The following is a 13,407-nucleotide window of genomic DNA, read 5'->3' on the forward strand; positions in this document are numbered from 1 at the left end:
AACCAAGAAAAGTGTGAAAAATGAAATCAGTCACCTCTGTGACACTTTAAGATATAGGAAACCTAACAATGCAGTCAAACAGTTCCATTTAAATGCATGCAAAGAAGCAAGGTTTGATATCGCAAACCATCTGAAACAACACCATTTATTTACAACAGACAAGGACAAGAATGCTTAAACAAAATGTGCAATAATGCATTCTGCTTTGCATCTATTGACTTCTGGGTCTCTTATGATCCAAACTAGAATTACACACGGTACAAAACCAAAGAGAGGAAACCTAAATATTAACAGAATAAGTCAAGTTTGAATATAAAGAGATTAATCAAATTTTTTTCCCTGTTTCATATGACAATGTTTCAGAAAAACACAGAGAATAACTATTGCTGTGAATTAATAATTTCAATTTATGACATGAAGATTAGTAGGTCGTACTCATGTGAATAACAGGGTTGCAAAAGCCTTGTTTGCAGCTCTTGGGGGTCTCTACAGGTATTTTATGACAGTTGTAATGGAAAATATTGTGTGCAAACAATATCTTATGAAGTGACATGGATGCAATTTGGCCACTAATTATAGAAAACTGCTCTTGACAGGAACATTGGGTGTGTGTCTAGAAAAAAAAGGAAATCATTGCTATTCTACCCCATGTCTGTGCTGAAGACTAAAATGTGCATCTTATCTGCTTGTTGGATGAACAAGATCTTTTCCATTATGGCTTAAAGAACATTGTTTATACGCTGGTTTTCTGTGACGTAACTAGACAAAAGTGAGTTTGGCTAAACTTCTCTTTACATTTTTAGGTTTGTCACACTAATCTATTGCAAATTATTAAATTAAAGTTTGTTCTACAGTTTTGCAGTATCGGAAGATTCTGCTCCTTCATGAATAAATAAATGGGTGCCATCACAGCTGCAAATCTCTAGTTACGACACAATATAACCATCATGAGCTCAAGCACTCGCACCCATCAGCATCACTCACCTCTTCACTGTGATGATGGTGATTTACTTGCTTTATCATGTAAGCTGTAAATGGAAGCCACGAGGAAAGCGGACCAGTATGCATATATTTTTATGATCCTTGCTATTTTTTTTTACGTGCCACTTACAGTTGACATATTCATGAGACATATCTGTCAGCAGATACCTCATGCTCTTCTAGTACTTCCACTAGCAGCTGTGGCAGCACTCTGTGTCTCTGTATAATGATTTGGTCACATGGTTTTCCAGCAACCAACAGAAACAGATGCTGTAGTGCTGGTGTGAAGTTATTCCCCAATAATAAAATTCATTTTCCATAAAGAGTCAGAGGTAGTGTGTATCACTTCTCCCTGTCTGTAAAATGAGCCCTGTTTAAGCTTTTAAGTAACTTTAAGTTATTTGCATAACCCCGGTTCTCTGAATAATATGAGTGAAATGTCTCACTATGGGATGTACGCCTCCACGTCATATCTCAGAAACTCTATCTCATTACGCCAATCCTGATAGGCTGGTTAAATGTATTCCTCCATCGCAGGTAGTCCTGCCCACTATAAGTAGAGTGGGTGGAGAATACAGCACCATTCAAATCAGCAAACCTCTTCTCACTCATTCAGCAAGAAGGGCTGTCTGGTGAGACATCTTACTCATATTACTCAGAGAACCGGGGTTATGCAAATAACCTAAAGTTGTCTTTCATAACTTTCATAACTTTCATAACTCGCCCACGCAGGGCAAGCACTGTACCAATCAGGACCGGAGAATTGTCCGTGCCACTGACGGAGCGAAGACATCCAGTTGCTAAAACCAGACAAAAGTGAGGGGCGAGGACTAATTTGCCGGCCCACAAATATCCTGAGCGGACCCTCCCCTGTACAAGGCCCAGGATGTGGCCAAACCCCGAGTCGAATGTGTACGCAAGCCAACAGGCGACTGCAGATCCTGACTCGTATAAGCCAAAGCGATTGCCTTCACCCTCCAGTGTGGCAGGCGTTGATTAGTAACAGGCTTCCCCTTATGGGGCAGAGCCCAGGAGACCAAGAGCTCTTCCTGAAGCCTCCTGTCATATCCACGTAAGCGTGCACAGCAGCACGCAACAAATGGGGCCGCTGCTCACCCTGTGAGGCAGAGAAGGTTGTGAGGTCAATAGGAGAACTTGAGCCCAGCACCTTAGGCACAAATGTCGGGTTGGGCTTCAGCACCATCCTCACATTGCCTGGGACGAATTGAGCGCACGATGGGTGCACTGACAGTGCATGGATGTCACTGACATGCTTAGCTGACGCTAAAGCTAGCAACAACACTGCCTTTAGGGACACAAACTACAAGTTTGCACTTGTAAAGGAGGACGTTTAAGTCCATCCAGAATCGCAGCCAAATCCCTCGATCAGCGGATGCAGCAATAGCTGCCAGATACACTTTCACCGTGGAAAAAGCTTTCCGTTTGTCAATCAGCTCCTGCAGGAACAACAAAATCACTCCCATGGAACACTGGAAGGGGGTGTGTCCCGGTCCGGTGACACCAGTCTTCAAACACCCTCCACTTACAGTTGTACAAAGACCTAGTGGAGGAGGCCCTAGCGCTCTGTATGGTGGAAATCACATGCTGTGAGAGTCCCACGGCTGACTCTGGGTGATGCAAACTGCAGTCTCTATCCCCTCAAGATCATCTTTAACACCCAAGGCGGGGCTGCAAACTTGGCCCATCTCCTTCCCCTGGGGGAGACAGTGGATGCCTGCAGCAGGCCGTCCACCGAGGGGAGCAACGTGTCCTCCCCTTGGGGCACAGCACGTGTCGGGGCCTATGGCTGCACTCTTAGCCATAGGCCTGGGTGCGTCAGCGAGACACATGAACGTGGGTGCGTGCTTTTTGGACAGAAAAAATGTCCTTGCCTTCCCTCCCGTTAGCCTTCGGACCGAGCCGTGGTAGCGGGCAGGTGGGGCGTGGGGAGCCCTCATGTGCACGCTTGGCAGCATAACAGGTGGAGCAGGAGAACGGGGAACATCCAGCTGCGTCACAGGGTGAGAGGAGGACCGCGTCAGTTTGTCCTCTTCTTCCTCCTGGCCTGGTTGTGATGCGCGGGCGGAGCCAGTGGGGTCGCAGCCGAGGTCGAAGGTTTTCTGGGTCAATCGAAGGAACCGTGACCTGACATTTGGGCGGTCGTAAACTGTGCGCCCTGAGGAGCCGGGAGATAGGATTGAGGACTTCCTGGGTCCAGTTTAGGTTTGGAAAATTATGATGTGACGAATATTTTAAATTTACTGTTTGACCAACATCTCTATCGATGAGGAGGCGGGGTTTATGACCTATACTGCAGCCAGTCAGCAGGGGGAGCTCTAAAAAAAAGCTTCACTTACTTGGGAGGATGTTCCCTCCATAATTTTTACAGTTTATGGTTCAGACTTTACAGGATGACGACCACTTGACATTTACCTTAAACTTGAAAACTTTCATTGGTTATAAAAGTGCAGGGACTTGATCCATTCATGCTGTTTGGTGGTTTTTGTGTTTCCAAGCTCATTTTCACAGTTTGTGAGGTTCCTGATGGGTTCAGTGGCATGCAAGGTTGGGGTCAATTGTAATCGCGTAAATGATAATAATTTCAATTATGGCGTAATTGTAATTTTTTTTAGATAATTGACTTTGTAATTTTAATTGCCATGACAATTCTATAAAAACATGTCAAATATAATTTGTCACTAAACTGAGGAACCATGTTACAGTTACTATGTACAGGTCTACACATATGTACAGTAGTTAACAATAATTAAAATGTTTCATATCAAGCTTTCCCACAATTTACCATTTAAAAAAAAATAAAATGTAGGTTCAGATGCCCACACCAAAAATATTAAAACCTATATTTTCATTGATTAGGCAGCCTAACAAGGTAACCAATAGATAGGAAAGAAGATAGATATTTGTTTTTACAGCTGATTTAGGACCTGTTGTCATATTAGATGCTAACAGAAAGCTAACACAAGACAAAGGTTACCTTTATTGGTTATTTATTATAGGCTCAGTTATTGAGATTAATTGTAATGAACTTAAGTAATTGACAAAATAATTGTAATTGACTTTCTGAGGATGAAAATAATTGTAATTTAATTGTAATTATAAAACATGCTGGTCACTGTAATCATAATTGAATTGTAATTGAACATGGGTAATTGAAAAAAATAACGTAATTGACCCCAACCCTGGTGGCATGGCTGACGGGAGAGGGGTGGGGACGGCCATCCAGAGAATCTTATTTGCTACCCCTTAGTGCAGATCCTAATTTGTAGTTGATCAAGTCCATCAACCTGTTGGCAGTTTATTACAACCAGGCAGAAGATAACAGCTGAATAATAAAAGTCTCTGATGCGCAATCATTTTGTGGACCCAGTTGAATTAAGACGATGTCTTCCTCTGTTGGGATTAATAGGAAATTGCAGTGGGTGTGAACAGATTGTTCTTTCAGATTGTCTTCCCTCACTAATGTGGATCCCACTCGTCTTTTCTTTCCCTCTCACAGCACTTTCTGACACCAACAGAGAACTTATTGACAGCCTCCCCATTTAAACACAGTGTAATGGTCATGGATTGTCTGCGAACAGAAAAGAATACATATTATTACCTCGTACAGGAATAAAGGCCAGCTCGATTCCAGCTAATCAGTCGAAGACGTAAAGGGATGTGGACAGTTGAAAAATGAAGCTCCAATGTCAAGCTCATACTTAAAAAAAAAAAAAGAAAGGAAAGAAGGAAGGATTTTAAAGACCACACTTGCAAATTAGAGTGGTCAAAAACAGACAGAAAAAGGTTGTAAAAAAGGATTCAAAGTGTCAATATTGAAACAATCAGTAGGAACAATTAGTTTAAACTGGCAAATAATTGGAATGATTTGTGAAAGAGGTTAAAAGTGTCAATAATGGGTCGACATATGTTACATGAGGTGGTAAAAGTAGTGGAAAGAGTTTATAAGTGCTGAAAATGTCTTGAAAGTGGAAAAAATGTGTAGAAAAGACATTGAAATTTGATGGAGAAGTGGCATAAATGCATTAAAAGGAGCAAAAATATGGCAAGTTTGGTGTAGTTGCAGAAAAAGGGTAAAAATAAGCAAAAAAAAAAAAAAAAAGGGCTCTATTTATTTAAAAAAAAAAAAATTGGTTTCTTGAAGGCATCGCCCAGTGTCTTGCGACCCCAAGGTTGAGAACCAGTGGTCTAAATATTTTTACTCCTGTTTTTTTTTTTTTTTTTTTTTTTTTTTTTTTAATGTTTGTGAACACAGAGGCCGATAAATGGAACAATTATCTGCTGGGTAGATAAAACAAGTTTTTAATCCAGAGTTACTCAATATCAAATGTGATTCTGTGATGTAATAAAAAGCCAGAAGGATTTTTACAATATATTTATTTTTTTTTCTTACAAAACAATTTCTTCATAAACCAGAACACACAAAATGCATAAAGAAAACTGTACAGTCAATTTTGTCATGTCTAACCATAAACAATGTTATCTACAACAGTGGCTCCTTTAAATGTCTAACCACACGTAACGGATCAGCTCTGCTGCCCCTTAGCCGGGGTTAAAGGAGAGGTACAGAAATAGACATGTGACACTGACGGTAGATCCAAACAAACTTGAGCTAGCCAAAAAACGTGGATATATCAGCAAACATAGGTGCGGTCTCTTTGCTCATTTTCTTTCTGACTCTCTATTTGACATCTTACTAATGGATAACTGTGAGAGAAGCTGACAAACGTGATTGTGAAGGGCAACAAACGTTCCCTTTTTGCAAGCTACTGTGACTGTTAACTGGTTGCGACTTCTAACAGAAGTCGGCGGCTATTAAATTGACTGATTTTGTTTCTTTACATTACATGCATAAGCTGCAGCAATCAGATTCCAGGGGATTCAGAGAAATTTAACGTTGGCTATTATGATAATCCAGACAACAGCACCTAAAATTGTACCCCTTTGATACACCAAACTGTAGTACCATTTCTACAACTCTGCATTCCAAAACGCTACAATCTTTGCCATATATATAATTATTGTCTCAGTGCAACAGTGGTCTAGGAAACCTCACCAAAATATGAACACCTTGTCTTTGAATGTTTTCATCTAGCTGGCCTACTGGCTAGAAATGTTCTCGAGGCAAATAAGCAGCAAATACCAAAGTCACAAATACACATCTGCCCAATCTCTTTCTTTTTTTCCACACACAGCTTGAGTTCTATCAACTTACAGGCACAAATATGCATTGGGATAGAATATTTAACAAATTACTGTTACTGTTTTAATGTCGATATATTGAATTAAAACATATCTTAAGTGCTCAGTATTTAGTCCAGGGAATATTGTGTGATTTTAGATAAAGCAATAAGCATTTTAAGAGTCTTGCTGTCTTGTTCATTTTAACAGATACTAATACATAAATTCACAAGACTAAGGGACACATGCTTAAAAAGCCAACATTTGACATCGGTTATACCTGAAGAGTTTCAACCATGCTTAACCAACCCATCAATTACTCAACTGTAAGTAAGGAACATGTTTCTATTGGGTCTGTCTATACAATGGATGACAGTAATTTGGGCCCAAGTGATGGCGTTCCTGTTTAAATACTGTATAATCCCAATTTTAGCCATTGTGTCCTCAGGCAAGGCATTTTCCCTGCATTGCTTTGTTTGAATTTGAACATCTGAATGAATTTGGTACGGGTCTGCAGATTGCCAGAAACTATGTTGATTCTAGTTGCTTATTTGAGGCAACTGCACTTGAAGTTTTGCTCAAACATTTCACCTTTCATCCGGAAGGCTTCTTCCGTTCTGGTATTAGTCGAGAAAAATACTTAATTAGAATTAAAATTGCAAATTGTCCAAAAAGATCATCAGAGTCTAATAATACAAATTATGAGCAGAAAGAGCTTAGTGTACCAAAGTCTATGTCAGAGTTGACCGTAAACTGGCAGTTGTAATGATGTAATGATTGTGTGTTTGCATTGGGCAATATGATTTTATACGGTTGCTGTCTTTTCCATTTCTCTGGACATCCCTGACAAATTGGCTATACTTGTCATTTTTTTTCTTTTCAACCAAATATTAGCATGAACACAACTGTAGTCAGCTGGAGACATTGAGTTTGTGAAAGTGTATATAAAAGGCTAATCTTTTTTTTTTTTTTTTTTTTGAATCACAACCCAATATCACTAAAGCATTTGAGAGAGAGACAGACTATAATTACATTAGCCAGCTGCAATTCCAAGTTTTATTTAAAGATGCTACAATGTTTATTTCTGATAAACATGTAACCCCCACAAAAAAAGAATATGCGTTTTTGAATAATGTCAGCCTCTAAAATGTGTATTGCTCTTAAGCTTACAGAAATATTTACTCTTTAAAGTGAATCAAACAAAGTAACTTCTGTAACATTATGGATCCTATTTCCTACCTGCATGTTGAAGCCTTAAGGTGTAGGCGGCTGTATTAGTATTTATTTATTTATTTTTTTTCAGTAGGAGGCTTTATAACATGAAACTGCTGCCATAAGGCTGCAGACCTAGAAAAAATACAGTCCCAGCACTTTCTTGATAACGTTACATCCCTCGAGAAGCTGTGTCAATACAAAGATTAGTGCCAGTAGAGAAAAGAGTCTCCAGCCAAAACTACACATTCAAAACATGAGGGACAGCTGCTGGTGTTAAGTTATTGCGTGGACATGTAAGATATACGGTATATTCTCCTTTTAAAACTTTTTTTTAATAATTTCCTGTTCTCCTTTTATTTTACCGAGGCCTTCTTTCATCATGAGTTTTAAAACAAAGTATTCAATGGTTGTTGTTGTTGTTTTTTTTTTTAAGTTTCTGTTTATCTGCTTGGAGTCCAATTTTAATGCCTGACTCCATTTTTATGAAGAATGCAGAAATGCTCACAGCCTGTCAGGTGGCAAAGCTGTTAATGCGTTGGCTTGGCCTCAGCATACGGGTTGGTGTGAACCAGCGTCGTAACCCTGAGGGAATCTGTTAAGTGGTATAAATGGCATTTCCAGGCTCCCTCTGCAAAGCACCAAGTTACAGTTTCAGAACAAACGTGAAAGACGGCAAGGGAAGGAAAAAAACATCTGCAAGATAACAGGAAGTGTATTTTTTATTTCTAGGTTTGTCTTTCTGAGACTGTAGTGTTCACTGTAGACAGCTAATGGACCAATTGCGCTCTTTGGATAGACAACATAAATAGTGTTTCCCATATGTGCATTAAAGCCAACCTCCACCGACATGAGGACAACAAAAGCTTTCAGGTAGAGCACAGCACAATACCAAAGGCTAGTAAACAGATTATGGTCATGGTTTTGAAAAAGGACCAAGAACACGTGTACACTAAAGACAGACGGGACAGACAATTTGTGGTGATTGAATGCATCACTGGTGAGAATGACAGACATTGTTGAGAAAAAAACAAAAGTCAGGAAAGCTTTTTAGACTAAAAAAGTGGATATTGTGCATAGTTCATAGTTCAATAATAAATTCTCTTCAGTTACTTTTTTTTTGCTGTGATAATATGGAAGGAAGTGCAATAATCTACAATTCTGTATAATTAAGTGCACATAGATCACTGTTGCACTGGATGGCATTGACACTTTCTCCCAACAAAATATCACAACAATTTTCAGTTTTTTTTTTCCCCCTCCTTTACTCTGTTTTTAAGAGTATGGTCGTAACATCAAACCCAGGTGTGTGCCTTCTGTCCCAGTCCCAGGGTCAAGCCCACATTATGAGTTCACGGTAAAATTGATAAAAGGTTGGGCTTCTCTTTTTTTATGTACTGTATGTCTTCCTCTAACTCTGTTTTTCCTCATCTTTTGTCTTTGTACTCATACCTCGCCAACCCAAACAACTGTGTTCCCTCTTTTGATGTCTGACACCTCACAGTGTGGCGTTCTCTGTTTGCCATTGAGGACAAAAAGTGACTCGACTGACGGTGTAACCAGGTACTGTCCAAACAAGCCGCTGGAGACCACTACTCTGTTGGGGCCGTCCCATGGCCAGGATTTGGGGGCCAACGGCTCCTTGAGGCTCTTTAGTTCCTCTGTGTGGCCTGACGACAGATCAGCAAACAGCAGCTCTGTCCCTGAGGCCGAGGTGGCAACAACCAAATGCTGGTTGGATTCTGTAAAAGAACGCTGGAAAATCAGATCAGAGACAGATAAGGACCAGTTTATCTCCTGGTTCAGACTCAGCTCTCCCTGGAACGACACCGTCTGTACAACCAGCTTGGAGCTCTGTAGATCAGGAGTCACGATGTATCGTCCATCCGGTGATATGTAAGCCCGACCGGTGATATTATGATTTGGACCAATCACAGCGTCTGTGACACTGTCGATGAGTAGCTGAGGCGGGGCCTGCCGGCGTCTGTTGCTTTGACACTGGACGAAATAAAAGCCGCTCAAATGCGTGTAGGCCATACTGACAGGGATGCAGCTGTAGTTCTTAAGGCTGATGGTCTTGACTCGGTGGAGGGTCTCCAGATCAATCTTGTGGACCGCTGGCTCATTTTTGAGGAATACAAAGGCAAACCTGAGTGGGCAAAGTTCAACAAAAAGGTTAATAGCCTTTCCAGACAGTTTGGACGGTGATTAATACACATCTAAATTCTCATTAGAAATCTAATTTGCTCTTTTCTCGTTTATTCGTGGAGGATGGCAGAAATGAGCAAGCAGTGACATCAGAGGTGGCTGAGTGTGAACTGCTTACCTCACGTGAGTGATGATCAGGTTAGTGGCTGGGATGAAGAAGTTGTTGACCCTTTGGAAAGTTGTGTGGATGGCGTGGTGCACTTCTCCCACACTGACTTGAGGGATAACCTGCACAAAAATATTGGCAACAAGGCATAATTGCTGAAAAATCATGAAAAGTGAAGCAAATCAGCAAATTTAATTAAAAAGCAAAAAACCTAGAATTGCTTGATGTGTCCGGCTTGCTTAAGTTTTCTTAAGCTGAACACTTTTCAAAAAATCTACTCCAGACCTTTACGGCAAGTATTAAAAGGCAAAAAGCTGCACACTCAGATTCAAATTCCCCTCAGGTATTAGACCAGTCAGCATAGTGGGAGCATAAAAAAAACTCAACTAAGGCTCTTCGCTAAAGGTGTGGATATGAAATCTGAGGATGAGAGATAACAAAGAGAAGCTGGTGGCATTAAGACCAAAGCACCTGCAGCTCTGTGGACCACAGCAGCTGCCTAATAATACATGAGTGATTGCACAGTGAACCTCATTTATGATCATCATTCTGCACTGGTTGTAATGACTTTTTATAACGAGGATTCTTTTCATGTTTTGCAAGCACTGAGAGAAAGGCGGTTGTTTAGTTTGAAATGTATGAGATGTTCAGGTCGGTGGAGAAAAGGAAAGACTTGAAAAGCATTAGTTTTATTGGCTAATGTTTTCATAGCCGTGAGGAAAATGTGGAGTCAGGCCCCCCACTGGGCATCCGGTAGATGTTCGGCTTTAGTGCTGGAGGAGACACAGGCATCAACATCAATATTACTCTTCAGTCTCTACTTTTTCTGATTAACATAGACATTTGCCTTGTGTTCCAAATCAGGAGAGGTTTAAAGTTTGGACCTAGCTTACACCAAATCCTCAAACAGAAACCAAAAGCTGTTTGTGTCTTCTATACGTTTCTGGTATTTGCTGATCGAGGAGGTCAGAGTGAATACATTTTTCAACGAGTGCTTTAAAATATAAAACCAACAGCACAAGAAAAGGCACAACGTAAGTTTGAAAAGGGGCTGAAGGAAGCAAAGCCCCTACTTACTGTAGCACTCTAAACCAAAGAGAATGAGTTCACACACAGTTCTGAGGACATGAAGTCAAATTAAATGACACTGATGGTGAAGTCAAATGACGCTATAAATACCAGAAATAAAAAAGAATGAGAAGAAGACGACTTGGAGACTGAAAGAAGACGTGAACGGTGGTCGCCATTTTCTCGGCCCCAACAGTGAAAACCTCATAATTTATTTCAAAGAAATTACATAATTAAGTTTCTTTTAGTGATCAGCACCGATTTTATTAACAGACTGTTAATGTCAACATTAGATCAGCCAAAGTGAAACATAAACAGGGGCGCAGTGCACGCAAGAGACCCATTGGATCTATTTACGTAATCCATGTATCAAAGATAAGAATAATTCATTTTATTGTGCAGAAAAAGGAATGTTTTGTTCCTTTATAATTGTCCTCTGCTCCATTCTTCCTGCACCGTGAATCACAGCTCTCACTGTTACAGATAAAGTTGCATTTTTCAGGGCTACATCAGCTGTGGCTGCTACATCAGCTGTGGCTGCTGCAGCAGGACAGCAAGAATGCTGCACGCAAGCGACACTACGTGACCAAACCCGAACACCAGCTCTAAAATACTGTCTGAACCCGACTCGTTCGGTGCCGTCGCATTGGTGGCTTGGCTGATGGCTGCAGTTACACTAACCACCGTGGTGTCACTATGGAGTCTGATTTTTAGATCCTGCCCTATGCTCCTTTAAGTACAAAGCACAAATTCAGCCATCCAATTCTAAATTGTTCTAAATAATGCACATTTCTGTGTTTTCGTGTAGATTTTTCCACGGTCTAAGTGTATTGATATCTATTTTTAAAGCTGTAAATACAATTCTAACATCAGTTTGACTGAAAGGTGTTAAAATTATCAACAAAAGATGCATTTAAAATCCTTGTCCTGCAGTGTAAATACAGAGCAGATGTTACAGGCAATGGTAGACATCAACATAGCTTTTTGAAGGAATAAAAAAGACACAAGCAAATGCTTATTAATATATATAAGGCCACTACTCTTACAATAAAGTAATTATCAGGTAACAAAGTAATAATCAGAATGAAATCTATTCTTTGGGGCAGGAAACGGCTGTAGACAAACTGTGCACATGTGCACAGAAAACCAATGTGGGTGTGAGTTTAATCTCCCTCTGGCACATATCCGTGTGCTGGACTGACAGCCTGAAAGGCCACGTCCCTCTCTGCCTGGCTGAGATTCCTCCATTTGTCTTCTCTAATGAATTGACGATCACACTCCCATCAATGTTTACACAGCGTTATTTAGCCATCCTCAAACTTGCCTGCTCACAATTACCCAGCCCACACACACACGCACACACGCACAGGTGCTCGTGGACGTGTATGATCCACAGGAAGCGAAGCGGGGCCTCCGGTGGTGACAGGCTGTAGCTGAACAGGTCAATTACTTTCAGTCCAAATGGTAATGACATTATCAGACCATTTACTTGTGGTGTGATCCAAGTGGCCTTCGATCCATTATGCGGTTTCCCTGTAATTTCATTTTTTGATGGTTTTCATGGCCCACTCGTTAATTATTCATTATCTATGAATGAACTGCAAGAGGAAGCAAGGTGATTTAAAGTAAAAAAAAAAAATGTTTTACAGCTTTGATGGCAGTCAACAATGCAGACAGCTTATCAAAGCATCCCCCTTTTGAGTTATATAAATAGAAACTTTCTATATATATATATATATATATATATATTAGGTTGACGTATAGGAGCTACACGCTGTCAACATCTGTCATTAGCATGAATAAGGTGTCATGAAGGCTGTCATGAAGCTGTCATTAAGTATTGTTTGTTAAATTATGGCACCTTTCGCTAAATTATTTGAATTTTGGCAATCAGCAGAAAAACAAAAAACAGAACAAACAAACAATTGTCTTACTCTTCAGCCGAAAGTTTGAATTGACACCTTTGGAGCTATGTTGGCATTTTGTGGGTTAGGTGGAGGAATCTAGTGGGGTTAGGGTAATGAACGACAGACTTCATGACACCTTATTCATGCTAATGACAGGAGTCATGTCATAATAATAAAAGCATAATGTCAGCCTTTATGAATAAAACTTCAAGGAGTGGCCATCCCAGCCTGTCATTGCCCCATCTCGTTAGATCTCTGAAGCTAAGCAGGTCTTGTCCTGGTTAGTAGTTGGATGGGAGACCACTGAGAATTCCAGGTCCCACAGTGGGGTGACATTCACCTCAGTGGTATCTGTCATTGTGTCCTTGGGCAATACTATGGCAGCCTAGCATCCGTCAGTCTTTCCCAGGGCAGCTGTGGCTACAATAGTAGTTTACCACCACTAAGTGTGGCGTGAAAGAATAATGCCTTAATTCTGTAAAGCGACTATGAGTGTCCAAAAAATGTATATGAAATTGATGTATTAGTTTTATTGTGATTAATTAAAGTGATACCAAATAATCTCATCTCAAAGTTAAGTGAGTGGATTACGTGGGAGTCGCTGAGTTAAAAAAATACATGTTAGAGTGTATCATTCATTTGCTCTCTTTATAATAATTGTCACAACACTTCCCCAAACACCTCACACTGTTATAATGGAATACTGCTCTCCAGTGGGATGAAAAA

General features: G+C 40.4%; 1 protein-coding gene across 1 annotated transcript in view; it reads right to left on the reverse strand.

Moving 5' to 3' along the window:
• Window positions 1–5,359: 5,359 nt before the first annotated feature.
• Window positions 5,360–13,407, reverse strand: part of fstl4 (follistatin-like 4) — a 181,089-nt gene continuing 173,041 nt past the window's right edge. Inside the window, exons 15-16 of the mRNA XM_028466914.1 lie at window positions 9,719–9,828; window positions 5,360–9,541 (exon numbers count right to left, since the gene is read on the reverse strand). Coding sequence (XP_028322715.1) covers window positions 8,839–9,541; window positions 9,719–9,828 — 813 coding nt within the window. The 3' untranslated portion in view covers window positions 5,360–8,838. The remainder of the gene's footprint in view (window positions 9,542–9,718; window positions 9,829–13,407) is intronic.

This window comes from Gouania willdenowi, chromosome 14 (genome assembly GCF_900634775.1).
Source record: "Gouania willdenowi chromosome 14, fGouWil2.1, whole genome shotgun sequence".
NCBI classification, from domain to species: Eukaryota; Metazoa; Chordata; class Actinopteri; order Blenniiformes; family Gobiesocidae; genus Gouania; species Gouania willdenowi.